Source organism: Betta splendens, chromosome 19 (assembly GCF_900634795.4).
Source record: "Betta splendens chromosome 19, fBetSpl5.4, whole genome shotgun sequence".
Classification (NCBI taxonomy): Eukaryota; Metazoa; Chordata; class Actinopteri; order Anabantiformes; family Osphronemidae; genus Betta; species Betta splendens.
Window position 1 is genome coordinate 7266744 of NC_040898.2, and position 26125 is coordinate 7292868.

General features: G+C 43.2%; 1 protein-coding gene and 1 long non-coding RNA gene across 2 annotated transcripts; one reads left to right on the forward strand and one right to left on the reverse strand.

Moving 5' to 3' along the window:
* The first annotated feature begins 2516 nt into the window (after positions 1 to 2516).
* Positions 2517 to 23636, forward strand: LOC114846531 (NLR family CARD domain-containing protein 3-like). Its single transcript, XM_055504736.1, has 11 exons — positions 2517 to 2639; positions 3032 to 3162; positions 11895 to 12014; positions 16253 to 16354; positions 16895 to 16973; positions 17130 to 17355; positions 17592 to 19488; positions 19776 to 19946; positions 20335 to 20508; positions 20896 to 20942; positions 21062 to 23636. Exons 2-11 carry the CDS (start codon positions 3035 to 3037, stop codon positions 21598 to 21600), a joined length of 3483 nt encoding a protein of 1160 aa, XP_055360711.1. The 5' UTR covers positions 2517 to 2639; positions 3032 to 3034; the 3' UTR covers positions 21601 to 23636.
* On the reverse strand, positions 4629 to 6625 carry LOC129603457 (uncharacterized). The gene is made up of 3 exons (XR_008693320.1): positions 6202 to 6625; positions 5161 to 5262; positions 4629 to 4916 (listed from the first exon to the last, which is right to left on the reverse strand). It is a non-coding gene; the product is annotated as an uncharacterized LOC129603457 (long non-coding RNA).
* Positions 23637 to 26125: the final 2489 nt, after the last annotated feature.

Sequence of the window (26125 nt, forward strand, 5' to 3'; positions counted from 1 at the left end):
TTCATAATAATAGGATAGTATATAATAAGAGTCCTTCAGAACTCTGGCTGAAGTCCCTTCTGCACCTGCTGCTCTGCGGGGCTTCACTTGCTGCAGGGTGGCCCTCACCTCAGCTGCTGTGACACTGTAGACAGGCTCATCAGGTGAAAGGATCAGCTGGTGTGGGTGGTGGGATTCAGCTTTTCAAAACGCAGCATCAGGGAGATTTGGGTCTGAAGAGCAGCCGCTGTCTTTATTTTTGTAGGCTGTAATACATTTAATGCCTTTCCATGTGCTTTGAGCGTGATTTAAAGAGAAGTGACCTTGTACCTTTAGCGCGAAGGTGTGTTTTGCCGTTTTTCTGTCTTTTGTCAGGTTTCTACTTGTCCTGAGTGCGTTTGTGTCACCGTCCCTGAATGCAGATAATCTGGCTTTCAGCAGTGAGTGGACCTCTGCATTCATGCAGGGTTTCTACTTGGGATGAGTGTTGATGCTTTTTGTGACGGTGACGTCTCCTTCACAAGTCTTTATGTACGTGTTAAGTCTGCACCATCATTGTGTGTTGCTGCTTCTTTAAACATTTCCCACTTTGTGGTCTTAGCAGTGTTGTAGGAGTTCTGATTGTACAGTCTGACAGCAGCAGGTAGAAAAGATCTACGTTATCTCACCTTCACACAGCGAGTGTGGATCAGTCTGCTACTGAAGCTGCTCCAGAGCAGACAGTGAGTTCTCCAGTGGGTGAGAGTCCTGGTCCAGGATGGATGTGAGTTTATCGAGGACCCTTCTCTCACCCACCTCCTGCACCGTGTCCAGAGTGCAGCCCAGGACAGAGCTAGACTTCTTGATGACCCTGTCCAGTCTCTTCCTGTCCCTCACTGTGATGCTGCTGCTCCAGCAGACCACACCGTACAGGATGGCTGATGCCACCACAGAGTCATAGAAGGTCTTCAGGAGTGGCCCCCTCACTCCAAAAGACTCAGCTCCTCAGCAGGTAGAGTCTGCTCTGACCTTCCTATAAAGTTAAATCCTTTCTGTCACGTACAAATCAAAGTTAGGGCCACGTTAACGGGCTGAGCCCAACTAGTGAACTATAATCGCTATGTAAATGTATGTGGTCAGCCATAGAACCAGTCAAACAGCTCTCAGACGGTGGAATGACCCACTTTTGTGTTCTGACCGTATCTGTAAAAATTACTGTATGTTTTACTGGTAAAAAAACAGACATGAAAAAAAGTCCCTGGTTTCTCAGATTCACATTTACATGGATCCACTCTATCACAGAAACACACAAGACCTTGTGCTGCTTGTCAATCTGATTGACCAGGGCCGTTTTAAAATCTGTGAATAATCATTTATATTTTTACTGGTACAAATCTTATACTCATTACTGTGCAATAACCCTGCAATGACCTCATACTCACTCTAACTTTACTGTAGTGCTTTGTACTGTGCCAACACAAACTGTTCTGTAGCTGTATTCTCGCCTATCTGTACTGCTGTTGTGAGAAGTCATTTCCCCACTGCGGGACTATTAAAGGTTTTTCTTATCTTATATTTATTTGATGTCTGTTGTTTATGTCTGAGGGCGCTCCCTCAGAGACAGGGTGAGGAGCTCTGTCATCAGGGAGGAGCTCAGAGTGGAGTCGCTGCTCCTCCACATCCACAGGAGCCAGTTGAGGCTTGGCATCTGTTTTGGACGCCTCCCTAGGGAGGTGTGTCCCACCGGTAGGAGGCCCTGGGACACGCTGGAGGGACTATGTCTCTGCTGGCCTGGGAACACCTTGGGGTCCCACCGGAAGAGCTGGAGGAAGTGTCCAGGGAGAGGGAAGTGTGGAGCTCTCTGCTTAGACTGCTGCCCCTGAGAACTGGTCCTGGATCAGCCGTCGAAGATGGATGGATGGACATGTAGCACTAACATGCTAACATGTCGTTAGCTCACACCAAATCAACATGGAGCTCGCTTTTACAAGCACATGAATCTTGAAGTGAACAAACCACTCCTATAAACGCTGACAGATTTTATTCTGAGTCATGAAGACACCGCAAACTTTCCACTCCTAAAGCTCACATGCCACAGTTGGGCCGTTTCCTTTATTAGACAGTTACAGGCTGATTTCCACACAAACCACTAGATGGTGGTGTTTGACCACAGGCAAATAATGAGACTTAACATTATTTGCTTTTTTTTGGTTCATTTGTGCAATAAAACGAATAAAGTATTTCAAAAAGAACTGTTCGCTTCTAGTTTTGTTCTGTGAATTTATATTGCAGTTTTGTGCAATAAAGTGTTTTTAAAATGTTTTAAAGTTGTTTAATAAAATATTAAACAAAAGAATGATTTTGTAACAAAATAAATGCATACAATCAGGCAATTATAAGGCTTCTCATAAAAACACTGTACATGAAAGGATTTTCAACACAGACCGTTACAAAAAAAATTATAAATTAAGAGCCATTCACGAGTCGAAGGCACTCTGAAAACCTCCCATTACTGCTTGCTGCTTCCTCATTATTCTGCTGCTTCAGCTCTCCTGGTTTCCTGTAAACGGAGAGAGGGTGGAGCCGTGGAACACGGAAGGTGTTCAGTGAGTCCATTTAGAGAGAACAGAGCAGAAGGAAGAAAGGTTAAATTAACATCAAGAAGAAGAAACGTTGAGGAGGTGAGTGTTTAATAACGTTACTGTTACTGTTCTGTTTGTTAATGTAGAGGAAGAAGAGACACGATCCACTTCTGTCAAACAAACACTGACAAGAACCAGATGTGAGGAGTTGCTGGTGTTCTGGCTCTGGTTGTTATTTGTCCTGGTTCTCGTTCTGAGCTCACAGTCAGTGGTACTGACCGCTCAGACTGACTGAGGTCCAGAAATGTGGTGGTTTTCTGCTTTCCTGTAGGTGTTTTCCAGTGACCACGTTAACTGGTGACCGACTGGTCGCTCGTCGTTCAGCTGTTTGAAGCAGGAAGCAGCACGTTGGTTCTCTCTGAATCTGGACTCAGATTACCTTTCATACGAGTCACAGCAGGTGTTTAGCTTTGGATATGTGGCTTTTTCAGAATATGAGTGTTTGTGTGGAGGAAGAGGACGGAGCAGAGTCTCCAGGATCCAGATGTGTGTCTATGAAGAATGACTGGTTCAGATGTGAGCCTCCATCATTCAGTCCTGAATCTGGAGCCTCAGACACAAAGTAAGAACTGATACAGACTCACTGATAAGAATCATTGTTAGTTTATTCTCTTTATTAACTGACTCTATGAATTTTCAGTATGTTCACGTTCTTGGGGTCCAACTTCATGTGTGTAGATATGGGGTGCCAAATGTAAAAGGAGCACCTATAACTAGTTTTCTCACATTTAACTTAAAGGAGTCATATCATGCTTTTCATTCTAAAAAATATTAGACTTTAATGTCTCAGTAAGGTCTCTGTAAATTTTCATCCCATAAAACCCTTTAGATCGTCCACACTGCCCCTGTCAATGTGTGGTTTTCACTCTCCATCAGCAAACGCTGTGTTTTCTGGGCGTGTCGCAAGCGAAGCTGCTCACCACACCTCTGTGCGGAAGCGCATACCTTTTTTGTTGTTGTTGTTTTTTGGCTCCATGGATACGAGCCACCGCACGGTTAGGATACAATAGGTGGCAGTAGTGCGACATTGAGAATGCAATCCACCGCAATCCTCCACAGAAGAAGAAGACCCACTACAGAACTGCACGACATTAGTCAGCTGGTCCGTAGCGTAGTAGAACCATACGTCTACGATCCCGAATCTGACCCTGAAGCTGAAGAGGAGGCTGTTGAAGTCGCCACATTTCGGCTGATGCAAGATGTGTCTCATTGGTAATGTCGCATTTACTTCAATTTAATTGATTTATGTAATTTGCAAAGCGACTAGCGGTTGCTAATGCGAATGCTAAATGGCGTGTGCAGCTTCAATATTCACAACACGACTTACCTGGAAAACTCTCGTTAATAGAAAACACTACTTTAGCTTACATTATACAAATAAATAAGTTTGAGAGCATAGCTGAAATAATATAAATACATTTTACATTTACACATTTCACTGTTTTTGTCTTACTTGTGCTGCTGCTCTGACAATTTTATTTAAAAAATGTGCATTAATATTTAGAGCAATCACTGCATGACCTACCTGGGAACAAAAAGCATTGGTTCAAATTATATATTGACCGTATTTTTACTGCTTTTAATTATGTTTTTTGTCATTCATGATAAATTTGACAGTAATATGTCTCTGTATCTAAAGTTGTTACAGGTATCTAGTCTACAGAGGCTAGTGAGCTGGTGCTGAGGATTCCTGGGGTGAAGAATCTGAGTTGCCATCTCTCTCATGCTTGGGTTGTAGATGAAGGCAGTTTCCTGATGGATAAAACACTAAAACACTCATAGTATGATTGATGTAGACCACCTGTAGAATAACTCCTTTACCGTTTGAGTAAAAATGTGTTTTTTGTGAGTGCAACACTCATTAAGAATTTTTTTAACTTTATTTATATATAATTTATATGTGTTTTATTTATGGCCGCTTCAACTTTATAGCTTACCATATTAGAAAGAGAAAAACATGTAATTTCAATACTATGATTTCCTAAATAAAAGTGTTTTCCCTTCAGAAACAGAGTTCAGTGAAATACATAATAGTTAAAGCCAACTTTATTGTAAACCAAATAAATACACCACTACTCCAAAGCTAGAACAAACTGTTACCTTCACACTCCAATGTGCAATGTATAGGTTACTGAGTTAATTAAGAAGTCTGGGGGTTTGAGGACGAAGGAGAAGCTTTTGCAGGGCCTTGCAGACGAAATGCATGAAAGTAGGGTAAACAGGGAGATGTGGTGATCCTTGTTCTCATCACTATTTGGAAGACTGAGCGGAAGCAGTCCTCTACCAGATGGAAGCTGTGGCTGTCCTCACCATCACCTCATCGAAACAAAATCAGAATTGTAGATTAGTGAAATGTTAATTATTATGTAGGTCAAAACCTTCTCTAATGTAAGAACACACAATACCAGACAAAAAATTAAACCAAACAAGAGGACAGGCCTGTCTGTGCTAAAACAACAGATAAACAGTTGTTACAATTCAAATATAAAATCTAAACAGTATATACCAATTAAAATCTTCTATTACCTATCTTACTGTTGGTACATACAAACTTACATACCTTCACTCCTGAGCTGGGCAGCAGATGTCTGTGTACCAACAGTCTGCAGTGATTTCTCTGTTTGACAGCCTCCTTGCATGTGGGCAACTGGGATTTGCCCTCCTACAGTATAGAAAATACTGTTACATTTACTGTAAATTGTATTGGTCCTACAAATATAATGGCTATGGTACAAGCTATCGGTAACTGACCAGATAAGCAGCAGGTAGAGATGTGACTAATTAGCAACTAAGCTTGAAACACAACACAGTAATCATTCCAACTAATCATGTTAGAATTTGATAGAACAATGACATAACCCCAAATCACAAGTTGATTTAGGCTGTGACACAGGACTGGGTAACAAACATAACCGCGTTCATCTGCAGGTTCTTTTTGTAGCGATCGACCAGCTGTAGCTCTAAAGTGCAAAGGCCTAAAGGCATGCTAACGGCTAACGCAACACACAAACAGGAGCGGCAGCACGTCAACAGGACAAAAGCTCGATCCACCGCTTCCTGCCTGTCGCCGATCGAAGGCCCATCGCTATTAGCTGTTCCCCACACAGGTGTGTGATTGCACCAACTCAGAGTAGCACATTTGAAAGGGACAAAGGCTCAGTTGACTCACTGTAGCCGTTAGCGACGCTAGCGATTAGCTTGTCTCACATGTGGGTTACTGCATTTTAAACAGACCCAACTAACATATTTAGATATCACAAGTATCAAGCACAAACTTACTACAGCGAGCTAGATCCACCGCTTCCTGCCTGTCGCCGCTGGAAGGGCGATAACGATCAGCTGTTCCCCGCAGGTGTATGAGATTACAGAAAAAGGACAGACGCTAGACCCACCGCTCCCTGCCTGTAGTCATTAGCTTTTCTCCACACAGGTGTGTGGCTGCAGGAGCCCACATGAGCACATTTGAAGGGGACAAAGGCTCGGTCGACTGACTGTAGCCGTTAGCATAGCTAGCTAGTAACTTGCCCCACACATAGGTTACTACATTTTAAACGGACAAACTAACATTTTAAAACATTATAAATATCAAGCATGTACTTACTTCAGTGAGTGGATGACGGACTTTATGAATAGGTCCTTTTTTTCCAACAGGAGCCGTGAAACAAATCCAGCATTGTACGCACCCTCGTTTGAAATGCACATACGTATAAATGCTGAGGCAGTGTTTCTGGCACCGGTCCGTTAAAAATAAAAGTGACCCACAAATCCTCACTTGTTGATCCCTTGGTAAAGTGAAGAGACTTTGGTGTTGGTTAGAACACCCAAGAACCAAACTATTTCTATAGGAGGACTTGGGCGCTGCCGTGCTCGTCTGTTCACGGTGAGTGAGAGGGGGAAACGGCGGAAGTCCAGTTTTGGTTCGGGATCATTGTGGGGGTGGTGGTTCAGGATTTGCAAGGAGAACTTTCAACCAGTGTGACGACAACTGGGACACGGCCTCAGAGTAGGTCGTGGCTGTTTTCATTGGATGAGGAAATTTACGTTTTCAAAATGTGAAAAAAGCAGGAAATGCATTTCTACTGTGCTCAGTGTGTGTATATGTGACCCATAGAGTCATAGGGACGCTCCAAAATGTCTAGTGGATTTTGCATGATATGGGCCCTTTAAATACAAGACAAGACAGGTGAACCCAATCAAACTATTACAGGAAACACAAGACAGGAAACAAGGACACAAGAGCCAAAGGGTGAAGCCAGGCTGCCCCTGGTGGCGTGGAAGCCGAGTCACAACAATTATTATGCGTCTTTGCTCGCTAGTGTGGGCTAGTGTTTGTTGTCAATTGCGGAAGCTGCTCATGTTTTTACACAATTTTCAGGCCAGCCGAGAGACACAGTCCCTCCTCCAGCCAATCCAATAGAATAATATAAGTATAATAACATAAAATAGGAATCTATATTTATTCAAAGCATCCCCTAAACTCCTTGGGTTGGGCAAGGATTTCTAGGTGGGGACCAGGACTGATGATTATTTTCGAGGAGATTATGGATAGACAGTTTTTCGAGGAGTCCATAATCAAACGCACAGTGGGGCCATATATTAGAAAGTATATTGAAACACGGCATCGTTTTTTCCAGGACAATGACCCCAAACATGTCGCTGCAAGAGCCTGTCTGGAGGGGGAATGAATCAGCTGGGTGCTCATACCGGCAGAGTCCCCTGATCTGATCCCCTACTAATTAAACAACATCTGGCTTCTAAAACCAATGGTCTTTTTTCTTATACTACTGACATTAAAACATTTCACTTCACTGCTTTAAACGCAGTTCCTATGGACGTTTGCATAAAATCTGTAAGAGGATTGTATTTAGTATAAATAAATACATTGTATTAAATCTTTCTCTATGGCGCGTCAGAACGTCAGGACTCAGCAGATCAACAACGCATTAATGCAGCAGCTTGTTTGTTTTACATGTGCTTATTACGCACGATAAATGTTTTTCACTGAATGAAAACCAAAATAACTCCTGCTCTGCAGCATAAACCACTTTGACCACTTTTAAGATGGTCAAGTTAAACAGTTGGAAGCTGCATTATTATACTTTACCGTAATGACATTTACCACAATATCTGCAGAAAAACAATGTTTTATTACACAGGCAACCCAGTGGATTTGGAACTCGCTTCGCGCGAGTTACAGCGTCTGATGCTGATTCAGTTCCAAAAGCAAACTTCAAACCCCATCCCCTACTACGTATTGGCACAGAGACATTAACATATTGTCTCCACTCGGTCAATAGGTGTAAAATACTTTAGCTCCGAGACAAAGAAAAGCTCCATGGGAGATTGGGCGCGTGATCAGCTGCACCTACAGCTGTGAGACGCCAAAACCTTTCACTTGACTTTTTTAAACGCTCTTCTTATGGTATTTCACACAGGTCTGGCAGACTACCACTGCTAACGTGTAAAAGGATATTATATAATAAAAATAAATAAATTGTAATAAACTCTCTCTATGGTATGCCAGAACGCCAGGACTCAGCAGATCTCCGACTCATTAATTCAGCAAGTTGTTTGTTCTGCATATACTGATTCTGCATGAGTAATAAGGACTGTTTTAAACTTATTTAGCCGAAGACAAAACTCAAAAGAGAGACACCCATCAAGTTTTAACAAATGTGCAATAAAGATATAAACAGAAAACGCTTGAAAGCGTTTCCGTTTATATTCCGTTTATTTCGTTATTACTGCTTTCACCTGTACCACATAAAGTCATTGCAGAGCTACAGCCGTGTTCCTACAAAGTTAACCAGCTGTTTATTTCGTTATTCCCTCTTTCATGTCCGTCTGGTGAATGAAAGTGGGCGTGGCCATCCACGTACCAGAGCAGGGACACTGTAGGAAGGGGAAACACGCATCAACACGCAGGACAAAGATCTGCGTTTCTCTGCTGCTACAGCCTCGGCTGTGTTGGGTTGTTAGTGTCCCTTTCACCTCTACTCTGCCGGTATGAGCACCCAGCTGATTCATTCCGCCTCCAGACAGGCTCTTGCAGCGACATGTTTGGGGTCATTGTCCTGGAAAAAACGATGCCGTGTTTCAATATACTTTCTAATATATGGCCCCACTGTGCGTTTGATTATGGACTCCTCGAAAAACTGTCTATCCATAATCACCTCGAAAATAATCATCAGTCCTGGTCCCCACCTAGAAATCCTTGCCCAACCTAGGAGTTTAGGGGATGCTTAGGTCGCGGTTTGGAAACCAAGTGTCCTTTCTTTGCGAAGCTCATTCTGGCAAAATGCTCCAATGCCACAGTCCATTCGTTTTTCCCCAAAAGGAGAAAACAGGAAACGACTTTAAATCCATTAATGTGTCTGGTTTAATGTCCGGGTTTAAAACGTTCTACGACTTGTTTTCTCGTCTTCCCAGCTTTTATTCTGGAGGGGAAAATCAAACCGTTAAAACGTACACGGACCCGACACTTAAACACGAGGACATACTGTATAAAGACAGCAGCGACATCAGCAACTGACAACAAACACTAGCGCGTATTGACAACTTGATCCAAGTCATCTGCCTATAAATAAGTGGCTCCTCAGCACCATCGTTGGAACGTCACATCACTGTCTGCTTCAGACGGTGACGCCACTTCCCCGATTTTCTCGTTGCCTGCATTTGACAAGCATACATTTCCGGTTAAGCTCTACCTGGACACATCATCTGTCATTCAGGCTCTTACATTTCATTCAGAATCAGAGCAAACTATAGGTCATTATAGAATTAGTTTTTCGTTCTCTGCTTTTTTCTCAAAACGAAAAATCAGCTTTCAGCTGAAATGCTGCTTTCAGAATCAGAATCGTTTTTATTCCCCAGGTTTGAACAGGGCAAACATTATTTTTATTTTATAATCATTTATCCATTTCATTTATATTCATTTCATTTATGTATCATTTACCTTTTTTACATTTTCCATTTATGGTTTGCATTTGCTGTGCCTTATAACCCCATTGACAGGTGCACAGACTTTTAACCACAGGTTTTCAAGTATTGTCATGTACGAAGAACAACAATTGTCACATTTGCCATTTGCTCTGTGCTCCTACGCAGGCGTAGGGGTTCAAAACCACAAGAGGGGTTGGAGGAGTACTGCTATGCCTAATGTGTGTGTTTCTGCATGTTCAGCAATGATGTGATGATGTGATGATGGAGGCGTGTACAAGCTTCAATAAAATGTTGTGCTTAGGGTTCGTTGGAGTTGGTTGGTCTCTGAGTGAAGCGCTTACAACGCTAAGATCTCAGGCGAACTCCCCTTGGCCAAGTAAAATCTCTGGTTGGCTCTCAGTGTGCTATATTGTTCTCGTCTCTGTGTGTATCAGTGCTGTTGTGGTATTTTCAGACCCAACAGTAAGCGCTGACTGTGGGGGTGGGCGCATCAACATACAGGACAAAGACCTGTGTTCCTCTGCTACAGCCTCCTCTTTCAGCCTGTTGTAATTGCAAATGCTGCACTGAGCTCTCTTTTACTTTGATGAGTTTTGTGTCTACATGAAAGCGGGCAGAACAACGTCCATGCGCTTGTCACCGCTGAAAGCGGCTGGTGAACCTCTTGGGGAGCATGGCTCTAGCTCTGCAATGACTTCATGTGGTACAGGTGAAAGGGAAAATAACGAAAGAAACGGAAATATAAAACGGAATGATCAACTTCGTCGGAACACATTTCATATGGTAGAGGTGAAAGGGACACTAACAACCCAACGCAGCCGAGGCTGTAGCAGCAGAGAAACGCAGATCTTTGTCCTGCGTGTTGATGCGTGTTTCCCCTTCCCCCAGTGTCCCTGCTCTGGGACGTGGATGGCCACGCCCACTTTCATTCACCAGACGGACATGAAAGAGGGAATAACGAATAAACAGCTGGTTAACTTTGTAGGAATATGGCTGTAGCTCTGCAATGACTTTATGTGGTACAGGTGAAAGGAGTAATAACGAAATAAACGGAATATAAAACGGAAACGCTTTCAAGCGTTTTCTGTTCACCCAAACTAGATGGGTGTACAGTCATCTTTTCAGTAATTTTTAGCATTTGCATGTTGTTGTATATGAATAACGAAATTAACAAAATTTATGTTTGAAAAAACTGTGAAGAGTTCCGTGTTTACATGAAAGCGGGCAGAACAACGTCCGTCTATGACTCACTGCCGAAAGCGGCTGGTGAACCTCTTGGTAACATGGCTGTAGCTCTGTAGTTCAGTAATTACAACTTCTGCTTCCACCGGGATTCGAACCCGGGGTAAAAAATGGACACATCAAGGCTGTTAACAATAAACAAACCATTACACCACGGAGGCGTTGATCCAGGACTCTGCATGGGCCTATATGACATAGTATAGGACAGTGTCATAAAGGCCAGTGTGGGGGCTGATCGCCACCTATAGGCCAAATAGACGTAACACAGCTTCAACGCGCTAAAAACCCGGTGATACCGCGCTGAAAATGCAAACAGATTGCCGTAAAGGCTGACACTTTTAAGTGCTACGACTGTACTTAACTCCTCATTAATGGTGTTTACGACAGAACGGCAGTTTGAAGCGGAGCCTCAGCCCGCACACCTGCCGTTACAGCCCGTTCAATCTTCCCCAACGGGAGGGAGTCGGAGCTGGCGGCCATGATGGCTTCGACTTTAGGCTTCTCTACAGTATTTTCGTGCACCGATCCAGAGTCAGATGTGGGCGGAGCTATGCGTACTGTTTGATGTGTTTGAGTCCGCGTCACTGATCTAGGATCATAGGGGGTGGAGTCTACTTAAATATTCAGTTTGATCATTTAACATTTACATTTAACATTTAACATTTACATTTAACATTTACATTTAGATTTAACATTTAACATTTAACATTTAACATTTAGATTTAACATTAACATTTATATTTAACATTTACATTTAGACTTTTGCACATTTAACTAAATGTGAGAAAACATGTTGTGTCATTTAGTTAAATGTGAGAAAACTAGTTATAGGTGCTCCTTTTACATTTGGCACCCCATATGTAGACGTGATCATTAAGATAAACAATGAAACAACTAATGACACACAAAGAAATTATTTGTTGGGTTTCACAGTGTTTTTAACAGCTGACAGTCACAGAGAACAGCTGGAATCTGATATGAGAACTTATACAAAGTGTGAAACGTCCTGATCTGCAGCAGCAGTAGTTTGTGTTTAGAACCACAGAAATAACTTTGATCAGAGAATTGATCAGTGACTGATGTGAAGTGAATGAAAGCATGTGTTTGCAGAGTCCAGAACCAGAGACAAAGAGCAGACCCTCCAGGACCCAGCTGTCTGTCTATGAAGAGTGACCGGTCCATACCTGAGCATCTAAACTTCAGTAATGAACCTGGAGCCTCAGACACAAAGTAAGAGACAGTTTCTACTGAACTGACCTGATGGAGGATGAAGACAAAATGTGCTGTTCATAGATTTCTATTGATGATGCAGAGACTGGTTCAGACTGAGACAGACAGACCTTTTTGTAAATTACTTAAAGAACTTCACACCTGCTCAAAACTACCAAGCAGCATTTAATCATTTACAGAATTGTGTGTGTGTGTGTGTGTGTGTGTGTGTGTGTGTGTGTGTGTGTGTGTGTGTGTGTGTGTGTGTGTGTGTGTGTGTGTGTGTGTGTGTGTGTGATACTTTGTTTGAAGACTTGCTGTGCCTCTAAGAGGTGCTGCAGTAAATAATTGGTCCCCTGACTTTGTTGTACACAATAACACAACACCAAAATAACTGTTAGCTGTATATAACTGTGTAGCATCCACATATGCTGGGACAGAGTTAACGTTAACGCTGAACTCTGTCTCAACCTGTGAGGAACTCTCGTGCACACCTTCACCCAAGATAAGGAGAACAGGGACCTGTTTCACTTTCAAAGAACAACTGTTGGTTAAAACAACATCACACATATGCTTCCAGGACTCCAGGTTTGACATCAAAGACCATGGATACACCTAGTGTGACACTACCTTAAATCTAGCAGGATCTCCCCCTGTCCTACCAGTAACCACACCCCAAAACTGTCTCAGTAACTCTTGCAAAGGCGCTTCTCTTTAGACTCCCCACTGGAGATAACGCTCGTAACCTGGAATGTGACTCATTAAGAAGGAAAGACATTCATTCAGACAAGTTCTAAATCAGATACACCAGAACCATTGACTGTCATGAAACCCACAACAGTGTGTTCAGTGTTCAGTGTCGGTACCAGAGCTGACGTCCAACAATGAATGAATGCAGGAAGTACAGAGGCAGCCGTTAAAAGTGTCTACCCCCACCGTGCTAGGGACCCGAAACTGCGTCAGCGCCCTGTTTGCACTGCGGGAAGAGTGTGTTACGTCCTTTTGGCCTGTAGGTGGCGATTGACTCCCACTTTTGGTCCTAAAACATCGTAGTTGACTAAGTCATATAGCCTCTTGCAGAACAACCAATGATCAGTTCTTGGGTGGCCTAGTGGTTAAGATGCATGGCTGTAAAACTTTTCGTCCGGAGTTCGAGTCTGAGTGGAAGCAGTTGTTTAATTTTAATTATTGGAAAAACAGCGTCTCATCATCATCATGTGATCACGAGATGACAACGTTGTATTACTTAGTGCATGGATCACCAAGACCATGAACCTCTGGTCGCTCTATAGTATTTAGTATAGTTAAGAAGTTAAGTAAGTTATGGCAAATTATGGCAGTTTAAAACCGAAAATAAAAAGCTGAACGGCGCGCCCTCCCGCGTGCAGCGTCACCTCTTTCCTGGCCCCTTCAACAAGGGCAGGTAGGAACTAATGTTAATTACAAATAAAATCACACTAGCTGAAATGCCACATTTCCCAAACATAAAATAAAAAAATAAAAAGGAATACTAACTAAGGTTACACTACTACAATTTTTAAAAAGTGAAAAAGGATGATCTAGACCAGAGGTTGGCCACCGGTTATATTCACGTTTTCAATGAAAAAAACAAACACTGGGAGCCGGAGTCCTCGTTCTCTTTTATATGGAATACGATCAAACGTAAGCGTCATATTACGCCTTGTAAAACCATAAAAACTATTCAGACCGTTAACAGATGATAAAACATTGTCAAGGCATCGACAAGGACAGCTAACTCGCTTTTCCCTGCTTCAAACAGCTGCTGTAACTGAGAGCAACCCGTGCGGCATCACCGGTCAATCTGGAAACGCATTCATTGGTTCGGACGTTGTTCTGCCCGCTTTCATGTAGACACAAAACTCATCAAAGCAAAAGAGCTCAGTGCAGCATTTGCAAATCACATGTGAACGTTTTATTTTTATTTTTGTAAATAAAAATAATGTTTGCCCTGTTCAAACCTGGGGAATAAACGATTCTGATTCTGAAAGCGGCTGATCAACTTCACAGGAACACATTTCATATGGTAGAGGTGAAAGGGACACTAACAACCCAACGCAGCTGAGGCTGTAGCAGCAGAGAAACGCAGATCTTTGTCCTGCGTGTTGATGCGTGTTTCCCCTTCCCCCAGTGTCCCCGCTCTGGGACGTGGATGGCCATGTTGGGGGACCTCATCTGTATAATCTGTTATTAACAGAATTATTATTCTCAGAATTATTATTATTAAAGGAAATACTGCGGCCTGCATGTAAAGTCCTCATCCTGATAGTAGTGAGTGAGAACAAAGAGATTTCAAATCTCAGCGCCAAAACCAGGCGCCAGGCTGGGGACCCATACCTGGCTCCCCCGCTGACATCCAACTCCCGCTGACACAAGCGACAAACGGCAGAGAAACTTGGACGTCAGCCGTCCTGATTGGACCAAACAATAGGACGGGCGTGACCAAAAACACGGTTATAAAAGTCGCCGTGACCGAAGACTCGTTCCTTGTTCTTTCCGACCCTGTCTCGTTTCCTCTTGTTCTCTTCGATCTCTCCTTCCCTTCTTCTCTCCGACTTCGTCCCGGACCCTTCTCTCCTCGCACACGAGACCACTGCAGACCTTTCTTCTCTCCGTCCGCCTGAAGCCTCCACCGCAGCCAACAGCTGAACCAACGGAGACGTCGTCACAGAGAACGGGCCTGATCACCCATCTACTTCCAGCCACACGGCAGGAAACCGCCAGCGTAACCGCCTCACTCGCCGCCGCATCAGCTGATCACGACGCGATCACCGCGACGCACACCTGGACCGGACCGGACCGCGACAGCGCACGCACGCACGCACGCACGCAACGCCGGATCGTCTCACCAGGATTGAGCAGTAAGGCAGAGGCATTCTTAAGTCTGAGCAGAGTAGAACTCTTAGGGGATCAGTAATTGTTTTATTGTTGTGTTGTTTCTTTTCCTGCACACACGATCTGATCACTGTATTTCCGCGATCACGTGACTGTAACGCTGTTACCGATCTACGTGAATCTAAGAGGTGCACATTGAAGTGTTGTAATCTGTGATTTTACTAGCTTAAGTGCTTTATTGTGTTACTGTGTAGTGCTCTGTTTCGGCTGCGACCACGCCAAGCGCACGTTTCAACCACTGCACGCTTCCGCGATCACGTGACTATATCGCAGAATATAGCCCCACGTGTTAGTGTGACCACAAGCCTTATCCACGCTAGTCCCACTTCACACTCCTTTACACGCTTCTTCCCCTGTGAGCGCCAGACACGCGCGCTCCATTCAAAGGGCTCACCGGCACACGCGCGCAGCTGTGTCACCTCACCACGCCCCTAAAGGGGGGCGCTCTCCTCCTTTCTCTTTCTCTCTCTCTCACACACACACACACACACACACACACACACACACCTCTTATCCCATGTAACGCGCATACACATACAGTACTTCCAGACGAACACACCATAAGATTAAGTTGTGATTTGCTGAGTTATTCAAGATAGTGTTGACACTAGAGTTAATATTAATTGTTAATAAAGCGTTCATAATTTAATTGGTCGTTGTCTGTGATTATTTGTATATGGTTTTGCAGCACTGGTGAATTGAGTCGGCTATGGTACGGAGTTCATCCTTCAACTAGAATACAATTGAGACTGTATTGGCTATTCCAAATTGTGGTAACAGGGTGGTGCCCCGTAAATTAAGTAATTGTTAATTCAATTAATAATTATTAAATCAATAATAGTAAGTGTTTCACTTACCAAACTATAGACATTTGTCATATAGTTATATATATTTAAGCTAATAACCCAGATTTGTGAATCTAAATTATAAACATAATTGGTATCTCCAATCAGGAGCTATAAATCCAATTATTATAATTTGTGCTCCTCGCATATCCCCAACAGCCACGCCCACTTTCATTCACCAGACGGACATGGAAGAGGGAATAACGAAATAAACAGCGTTAAGGTGTGTGAACTGGGGAGGAGACGGCAGCAGCGACTGAAGAGCGACTGAATAGAGTTGATGTCTTCCCCGCTGACAGGCGCATTCATTTGATAATGCACGTACCTTGGCTGACAGTTCAGTTTAAAAACACACTGAATCTTTATCAAACCCTGAATAACATCTATGAACTGCAGTTTCTTCCTTGATTATCCATGATTATTATGGAAGAAGCGGAAATCATCGCCAGTCCAAATTGTGCAATTAATACTGTGTTTACAATAAAGTTTTTCTATCTGAAGACCTGCTGGACCTGGACCTGGACGCAGCTGTGTGTCCTTCAAGAGCGACCAGTCAAGGGATGATGTTATTAATTTCAAAGACCAACCTGTATCAGAGTCACAGTGAGTTGTTGTCACTTTGAATTATTCTGAACAATCTGATGTAAACTTTCTCTGATCAGCATTTGTGTTGTTTCTGTTTTTTTCTCTGGTTTATTTGTGTTTGAAGTGTTGATGTAAAGGACAAATTTTCCTCACTCTGATCATTGATTAAATCTACATCCAGCCGTAGCCAAAGCTCTGATCCTGTAGATGCTCCTCTTCTAATGAAGCACTGACGCCAAAGGAAGCAGCTGATCAACTCCAACAATCCAACAATGAATGAATGTAGGAAGTAGTTAAATGTTTCTAGTTCAACACGTTCCCACTGTGAGCTGCCCAGTACAACCAGTGTGATCCCAGCAGACTCCTTGTTCCAACACTTGTTCAGTGAGGGAGGCAGAGACATTTGTTGTTCAGAGCTGAGACTGAAGCCACTGACTGACAGTAAACCTTCACCACTACAGGGAGTCTCTGACTCACTGCTCACATTCAACATCACTTCATCGACCTTTACCTTGTGTGTGTCTCTGTGTGGACTCATTCTTCATGGTTCCTCCACAGAGTGGACCAGCAGAACTCAGAGGTTCCCAGTGCTCAGTCTGTCCAGCAGCACCAAACACACCTGGACTCCATATTTATGGTCTGTACATGTACAACTACTACTGTTCTTCTGTTGTTCAATAATCTCCATGCTGCACTTTTTAGACCAGTGAATTGTCAGTGTGTCCAACATGGATCTGATGTTTGGCTCCATGGTTTTAGTTGGATCAGGACATTCATTTAGTTTCTGTTCCAGCTGCTGGAGGAAAACATTGTCACATTTGTGAAGAAGGAGTTGAAGAAGATCCAGAAGGTTTTGAGTCCAGATTACCCAGAATGCTTAGAGAATCAGAGGGAGGATGAGGAGGAGTTGGATGGTGAGGATGAAGAGCAGAGGAGGAGCAGCAGAGATGCGTTTTTGAGGATCACAGTGAACTTCCTGAGGAGGATGAAGCAGGAGGAGCTGGCTGACTGTCTGCAGAGTAAGAGGATTTATCTCAACATTTAACATCAGGGACACAATCACACATTTACCGATGTGTTAGAAGTTAAGTTGGTCAAATGTGGAACAGAATCAGATACAGCAAAGTTCTTCTCTTCACTGGTTTTAGTGTTTCGGGCTGTTTCATTAGGTTCATTAACACAAAGATTTGAATAAATGAACCAGACATTTGTTGACTCCTCAGACTTTGTTTATGTTGTGTTTTGTTGGACCCAGATCTAATGGTTCCAGTGCCAGAGCCACGACCCATTACATATTACCAGCAGATGCTTCAATCAAACCTCCAAGACCAGTTTGTGTTTGTGAAACCAGGCTGGTCAGAAGACGACCAACGTCTGGATGACATCTATGCAGAGTTGTACATCACAGCTGGGCCGGATTCACACATCAACACACAGCATGAGGTCCAACAGCTTGAGACGACACAACAGAAGCAAAGATCAGCAGAGGAGCCAGTGAAGCCCAGTGACCTGTTCAAACAGCCCCCTGGTAAATACAGACGCATCAGAACAGTGTTGACCAATGGAATCGCTGGGATTGGAAAAACAGTCCTTGTGAACAAGTTTGTGTTGGACTGGACCCAACAAAGGTCCAATCAAGACGTGCATCTGATTTTCCCCTTCACCTTCCGTCGTCTGAATCCACTGAAGGGACAGAAGTTTAGTTTGTCAGAGCTCATTCATGAATGTATCCCAGAAACTGAGTCCATCAGCCTGGAGGCTCTGAATTACATCTTTACACATCTACAGTCATCAGGAAAAAGCAATTATGACAAGAGCAGCTTCAAACTTCTGTTTGTGTTTGATGGACTGGACGAGAGTCGCCTCCAATTGGACTGTAGCACCAGTGAGAAGGAGACGGGTCAACGTGACGTCACAGAGTCCACCTCAGTGGATGAGCTGCTGACAAACCTCATCAGAGGAAAACTACTACGCTCTGCTCGCATCTGGATCACCACACGACCTGCAGCAGCCAATCAGATTCATGGAGACTTTGTTGAGGTGGTGACGGAGGTCAGAGGGTTCACTGACCCACAGAAGGAGGAGTACTTCAGGAAGAGATTCACAGATGAGGAGCAGAGCAACAGAATCATGTCCCACATCAAGATGTCACGAAGCCTCCACATCATGTGCCACATCCCAGTCTTCTGCTGGATCACTGCTACGGTTCTGGAGGATCTGCTGGAAACCAGAGAGGGAGGAGAGCTGCCCAAGACCCTGACGGAGATGTACGCAGAGTTCCTGGGGTTTCAGATGGATCGGACTAAAGACAAGTATGGACCAGAACAGAGCAGCAACTACATCAAGTCATTGGCTAAACTGGCTTTTAAGCAGCTGCTAAAGGGAAACTTGATCTTCTATGAGGAAGATCTGAAAGAGAGCGGCATCGATGTCAGTGGAGCCTCAGTGTGTTCAGGAGTGTTCACAGAGATCTTTAAACAGGAACGAGGGAGGAAATCCAAGGACAAGATGTTCAGCTTTGTTCATCTGAGCGTTCAGGAGTTTCTGGCTGCTGTTCACATGATGCTCTGTTATAACAACGGGAAGATGGAGGAATTGGAGGAGTTTGTGAAAGACTCCAATCACACAGAATCATTCCTTGAAAAAATAAAACAGGTTTTTGTTTTATTTTCACCCTCAACTCTCTCATCTCTGGATGTTGTCCTGAGTAGAACCATGTTTAAATCCCTCCAGAGTCCAAGTGGCCACCTGGACTTGTTCGTTCGCTTCCTTCATGGCCTCTGTCTGGAGTCCAACCAGAGAATCTTAGGAGGTTTGCTGGGTCACACAGAGAACAGTCCAGAAACCATTCAGACAACCATAAACAACCTCAAGGTGATGAACAGTGGTAGAATCTCTCCAGACAGAAGCATCAACATCTTCCACTGTCTGATGGAGATGAACGACCACTCAGTCCATCAGCAGATCCAAGAGTTCCTGAAGTCAGAGAACAGATCAGAGAAGGAACTCTCCTTGATCCAGTGCTCAGCTCTGGCCTACATGCTGCAGATGTCAGAGGAGGTTCTGGATGAGTTGGACCTGAATCAGTACAACACATCAAAAGAGGGACGATGGAGACTGATCCCAGTGGTGAGGAACTGCAGAAAGGCTCAGTAAGTCCAACGTTAATGTGATCATTAATATTCTACAGTAACATGAAGCTGAAACCTCATTATGTTAAAGAGAATGAGATGAAGTATCTGCAACATGTTTCTATGATCTGGCTTTTGTTCTTCTGGTTCTGTTCAAACACACTTTGGTTCTAATCTCTTGGATCTGTTGGAACCAACAGAGCTTCACACTTTGAGATGGATGAGACCAACTTGGCTACAGCTGCTTCAGCATCAACATTCATTAAGTCACTTCACATTTATAGACTTTATATTTTCTGTCATCACAGACTTTCTGGCAGTGGACTCACAGAGACTCACTGTGAAATTGTGGCCTCAGCTCTGAAGTCCAACCCGTCACATCTGACACAACTGGACCTGAGTAACAACAACCTGCAGGACTCAGTGACGGTTCTGTGTGCTGGACTGAAGAGTCCTCACTGTCGACTGGAGACTCTCAGGTCAGGATTCATGAAGCTAAAGATCATCTAAGAAATGTTCACAATACTCACATTGTCTGTAAAGTCCTTTAATTAGCTCATACTACAGAACCAAGTTATTAAACAGGAGGTCTAAATTGTGGAGGATCAATAAACTCTTCACATTTCTGTGTAAACTTTTTTTCAAATGATTTGAGCTCCTCCATCTTTGTTTTACTGCTTGTTCACCAGGTTTGTCAGTGTCTGACTCCAGTTTCCAGACTCTCATTGTCACGTTGCTGATGATCAGATCAAATTTCAAGCAGGAACCTATTAAATAGGTGTTAGTGTTTCTCTTCACTGTAGATGATCAAATGTGCCTCTAATCCAAACTGTAGTATGTAAGTGTGCTTTAACATTGTGTGTTCAGACTGTCAGGCTGTCTGCTCTCAGAGGAAGCTTGTGTCTCTCTGGCCTCAGCTCTGAGCTCCAACCCCTCCCATCTGAGAGAGCTGGACCTGAGCTACAATCATCCAGGAGACTCAGGAGTGGAGCTGCTGTCTGCTGGAGTCAAGGATCCACACTGGAGACTGGACACTCTCAGGTATGGACACAACTACACACAGTGTCTGATGGAGGAGCAAGTAGGGATGTGGAGCTTTATGAACTTAGAACCCAACCTTGGAGTGTGTGATAATAAACACATTCAGACTTTGCTTCCTGTGGTGTCACATTAGTTTGGTGGTGACAGAGTGAGACTGAAAGCAGGTGTCTGACACCAAAAGTGAGGAAGTGAAATAGAGAAGTCAAAGCTTTTCTCCACGTCACCTCCTGCTCCGTAGATTCCAAGATAAGGATCCAACTCCTTAGTTGTTGCTGAATGTCCATCCCTACATACAAGCCTCCATCTGAACACAATCCTACCACAATGTGTGTGTGAGAGCCATGTAATGTCCATGTCTGCATGTCTCTGACCCCCTCCTCCTTTCAGGGTGGAGCCTGGTGGAGTCCAATACTTGAGACCAGGTCTGAGCAAGTGTAAGTGTGTTTGTACTGAGATCAGCAACATTCAACCATCTTCAAGCTGTCATGAGATGTCATCAAACTGATGATAGATCAATAACTGCAGCTGGATTGTGTCTTGTTCTCTCCATCAGATTTCTGTCAACTCACCATCGACACAAACACAGTTAACAGAGAACTACGACTGTCTAAAAACAACAGGAAGGTGACATGGGTGAAGGAGTATCATTTATATCCCGATCATCCAGACAGATTTGACCACTTTCCTCAGCTGCTGTGTAGTAATGGTCTGACTGGTCGCTGTTACTGGGAGGTTGAGTGGAAAGGAAGAGTTCATATATCAGTGAGTTACAGAGGAATCGAAAGGAAAGGATACAGTGATGACTGTTTGTTTGGATCCAACGATCAGTCCTGGAGTCTGTTCTGCTCTGATGATGGCCGTTACTATGTCAGACACAATAACATAGCAACATTCATCTCCTCCTCTGTGTCTCACAGAGTATCAGTGTATGTGGACTGTCCTGCTGGTTCTCTGTCCTTCTACAAAGTCTCCTCTGACAAACTGATCCACCTTCACACCTTCAACACCACATTCACTGAACCTCTTTATCCTGGGTTTGGGTTGGGGTTCTGTTCTCCTGGTTCCTCAGTGTCTCTGTGTGATGTGTCATAGTGAGAGTTTGATCCTGTCAGAGAAACGTTGTCACTGTTGAACATAGTTCAGTCTGTTAATGTCTGTCTCATTTTCAGATTCATGTATTAAACCTGTTTCTTTCTGAACCAGTTCTAAATGATTTCTTGTGAACTTTTTTCTCTTCCGTCCTTTAAAGATGGAAGCTCTGATTATTCCAGGATCAAAGGTTGATGACTTGTTGTGAAGTTGTTTTCCAGTGAATATCAGGATGTTTCAGTTCCACGTGTGACAAACTGTGACATCAGAGAAGAATCACCGAGCTGAATGAGTGAGAAGCTTCCAGATGTTCACAGATGATTGTTGAATGTGTAGCAATCCACGTCTGGACTGAGGTAACCTGACCTACATGTGAACGTAACTCCCTCATTGAAAAGCCTCTACGTCCTTTCCAGTCCCCAGAGATAAGGAACCCTGAATCTTTCTCCACCATCCCATCCCAACATTTCACATATCCAATCAAATCAAAGAAAAATGTGTAAATCTCACAGGATTCCACCTCTGCTTATCATGCCAAAAGGACAGGCTGGTTCAGATGCACCAGATCTTTCAACTTCCATGAAACTGATGCCGTTGTATTCTGTGGACAAAATGCTATGATGCGGATATTAGATTGGTTTCTGTGTGATGCGCAATGCTGACCTACAGATTTGCCAGGAAATATCTCAAGAACAACAAAGAGACTACAACTTATCACAATGCTTTTCTTTGTGTGAATGTATAAAACTGAAATAAAGATGCTCACCTTCATTTCTTTTAACCTGTGCACCATACATATATGCTATGTTCACCAGCTAAATTATGTATCCTCATTATTGTGTTGCATTTTAAGTGTTACAATAGCTTAATTAGTAATGTCTAGATTAGGCCATTTATAATTTGATTTTGCCTGCATTTATTATTTGTGTATGTTTTAGTGTTTACTTGGTGTTACATAGGGACAAGACCATCATGAATAACATTTCATTTGTTACAGCGTTTTAAAAAGGGACCACATATAAAACCTTAATTATCTATGCATTTAATATTGCTGTTAACCATTCTGACTTCCCTGCTTATTTGAGTACCAAAGTGATTGTTGTACTGTGTCATGGTGTGATGGAACTTTGAGCTTGATGAAAAGAGGAAAGCTTAGTTATCCCAGATTTAGGAGCGATCCAAATCAAATAGTTTGATTCCTGATCTGAAGAGGTGGAACTCTCACCACTGGTTGAAGTCATTTCTCCGCCCTGAAGTGACCACTGCCCCAGGGGTATTTAAACCAGTGGCACCCTAGTTGAATCGGAATTCTCCTCTATCTTCAAACTTGTTTCACTTTTCTTTTTGCGTCGCATTACTTTTTTTTCATTATTCTTAATTTTTGTAAACCTAATGTTAAACTTTGTTACTTTAGAAAGTAATCTCAAGTAACTCCACAAAACTGAAACTATAGCCAACAATATAACCAATTTAATTGACTCGCTATTTGATACAATACAAGCGTGGTTTCAGTTTTTTTTTTTGTTCTGTCCAGCAGTTTAACAAGCAGCATATCTTACGCTGAATGCCATATTGTGATGGACAGCTTTGCTTTATCTAGAGGGGTATATATAAAATATATATACTCTTCTTGATTTATGGTTTATTTAATGTTTTATTTAGCTAATCCCAAATGCGTGTGATGTTGCTGTACTGGTGGACAGGTTAAGTGTCTGCTTTAGGGTGTGTGTGCGGGACGGGGGGTTGGGGTAGGGGTGCAACCAGCTGCTGAAACCAAGCAAATCTGTTAAGTAAACAATCGGTGCAAAATAAATAAGCAGGGATGTACCTTAGGCTAAGACATTCATAACTAAACAACTGTTGTACTGTGGTTTACCTTGGAGATTAATACTAATACCAATAATAGTGTTAAGGTACAGTATGTGCACATACAAACATATATATATATATATATACACATATACACACACACATACACACACACACACATGCATTGTTATACATATCCAATACTACTTAATAAAGTATGATATACAACACCACAGTCTCCATATTCACACATTTTTGATTGATATTGGTAGTGATAAGTATCAGTAAAACTTACAGTTCGGTTTGGAAAGCCTGTTTATCAGCAGGTGTTGAGTGTCCCACTACAAGGTTAGTAAGGCTGCAGCTTAACATTATTCACAAGGGTGAGGCAGACGTTGGTGCATGAACAATGCCACTTGTGGAAGCCAGGGTGATGTGAGGAGCTTGGCCACTACGCCCATCCAGCAAGCAGAGGAAGGAATCCCAGCAGCCAGGGAGCCCACACACCTTCAGGTCCAGGAGGGCAGGTGTTGCGACCCAAGCCGCCCACACAGAGCCCCCCAGGCAGAGCTGCAGCAGCCACAGAGACAGCACCCGAGGCCAGAGTGGGCCACCGGGGGTCAACGCTGTCCGCCCCATGAGAACCAGGGGCAAACACTCCCCCCCGTGGGAGGGTCAGCCTCAGAGAGTGGAGCGGGGCCTACCCCATCGGCCCGACCTCATCCCCTGGCGCCACACCGGGCTCACAGCACAAGGCCAGCAATTGGTGGGGGTCAGCAGAACTAAACTTCAACCGCACCACACGTATACAAACTCACACAGACGCACACACACGTACATCAACACACTGGTGGTTTCAGCTTTAAAATAAATGTGGTGCCCCAACTTCGAGAAATATTAATGTTTCTGCTTTAATATCAAACTATTAAGTTGAATCTGCTACAAATGAAAACTGTTGATTGAATGTTTCTGATCATTTTCTGTTCCTCTAGTAGAAGAGAGCAGCTCAGCCTCACATTAAAGTGCTTCATTTACCTTTAACAATAAATGATCACATGTTATAATCACAATATAGAAACGTCCATCACTTTGAACTGTGATTATATTTTAACAATCATCATGATGTAACATAAGTCATAATAGATTCAGAGTCACATGATGAAGCTCCACATTCTGTATCTACTGAAATCATAATGTAATAAAATCTCACCACGTCTGGTTCAGAGTGTTTCTGATTCACTTTCCTCTGACTCAGTTGAATCATTACAGAAGCGTGTTCTGACCCAGTTTCAGGCTGCTCTTTCTCTTCATCCTGCTTTGGTGTAAGTGTCCATCAGTGTGACATGAGTGACTCCCAGCTGGGCTCAGCTGTTCCTCCTTCTCTCTCAGGCTGAAGATCCTGGTCACATTCATCCATCAGCTGAAGCTGTTGCTGCTTTTCCATGTTGATTTATCTGCTGGAGGGATTCTTTCCTGGGAGGCTCCCTCTGTCAGGGTGAGCAGTGTTGTCTGAAATAATGACACTATTTTGAACCTTAAAACAGTAAAACCTGAGACACCTAGTTATCATGATTTCTTCATGACAAGGGCTTATCAAGTTGCATTTGTAGATAAGTGAATGGTTGTGTCAGGAACTACTGCTTCCCCTCACAGTGAGTGCATCTATTCCTCTCTCCCCTTTCTGCAGAAACATTTGATTTGCACACTCCAAAACTAAGTTTTTACATTAATATGTTGTAAACAACCTTAAACACAATATAAAACAATTTGATGCACATCATTCCATTTTGTGAATATGGGCCATCTTTATCTTAATCCAACATCTTTTGTGTATTTATCTATAAGTTAAACATTACCTGACTAAATGCCAAATGTAAAAATGGCCAGGTCTGTGTAGAGGTTTATTATGATGTACTGATGGCATATTGGCAGTAGACGTAGGCCAGGGGTGAAATGATAATCTGTTCCCTCTGTTTCTCTAGTCCATCAACCACTGTTACTGTTATTAAAGCACAGTAAGTAATTTCGCGACAAATGTCTGAATCTGTCCTCACCTGAGTGAGGGGTGTCTGTTTTCCCTGCATACATTTTGCTGTGAGTTTGCTGTGAGGCATCTCTTAGTGGTTCAGTGCAGCCCTTACTTGTAGCTCATTTCTAAAATAAAATTTACAAGCCCCTTAAGATGATTCCACTGTTTTTAGCGTTAACCAGCCAGTAAACGCTGCTGTGAAAGTCACCTGAGGAGACAGGTGTCTGATGTATACACCGATATGTGCAGAGGCTGCAGCACCTGTGCAGGAAGGAGGCTGAGGACAGGAGGCGTCAGCTGATCAGGCAAAGACAAAAACCTATTGTTGCTAGTGGGCAGGTGTGTCATGACAACTGACAGAGCTGGAGGAGAAGAAAGGAAATTCCCTGATTAGTCCCACAGTGGGGAAATGTGTTCTCTGCATGTGACCCATCCATTTGGGTTTGCAGTGAGCTTCCTTTTTAAAGCTATTTTTAAGCCTGCTCTGGAGAAAGTTGACTTTATCAGATGACGTGAACTCAAGCATCATCCTGAACTAGAAAAGCCTCAGGCTTGATTAAACGTCTCCGCTGGAATCTGACTAATACAGAGGCCTGTTAAGTCGACTCTGTTTAGTATTTGGTGCAGGTGCATTATTAGAGAAGGACAGAACTTAATCTAATGCTGCTAGGATTTACACACCATGACATC

What these genes read in the sequence shown, in the direction of transcription:
- LOC114846531 (XM_055504736.1), top strand. Translation starts at nt 3,035, where the DNA reads ATGAGTGTTTGTGTGGAGGAAGAGGACGGAGCAGAGTCTCCAGGATCC. An exon ending in TCTGGAGCCTCAGACACAAA is followed by an intron (nt 3,163 to 11,894) that starts GTAAGAACTGAT and finishes ATGTGTTTGCAG; the next exon opens with AGTCCAGAACCAGAGACAAA. An exon ending in AGGAACTGCAGAAAGGCTCA is followed by an intron (nt 19,489 to 19,775) that starts GTAAGTCCAACG and finishes CTGTCATCACAG; the next exon opens with ACTTTCTGGCAGTGGACTCA.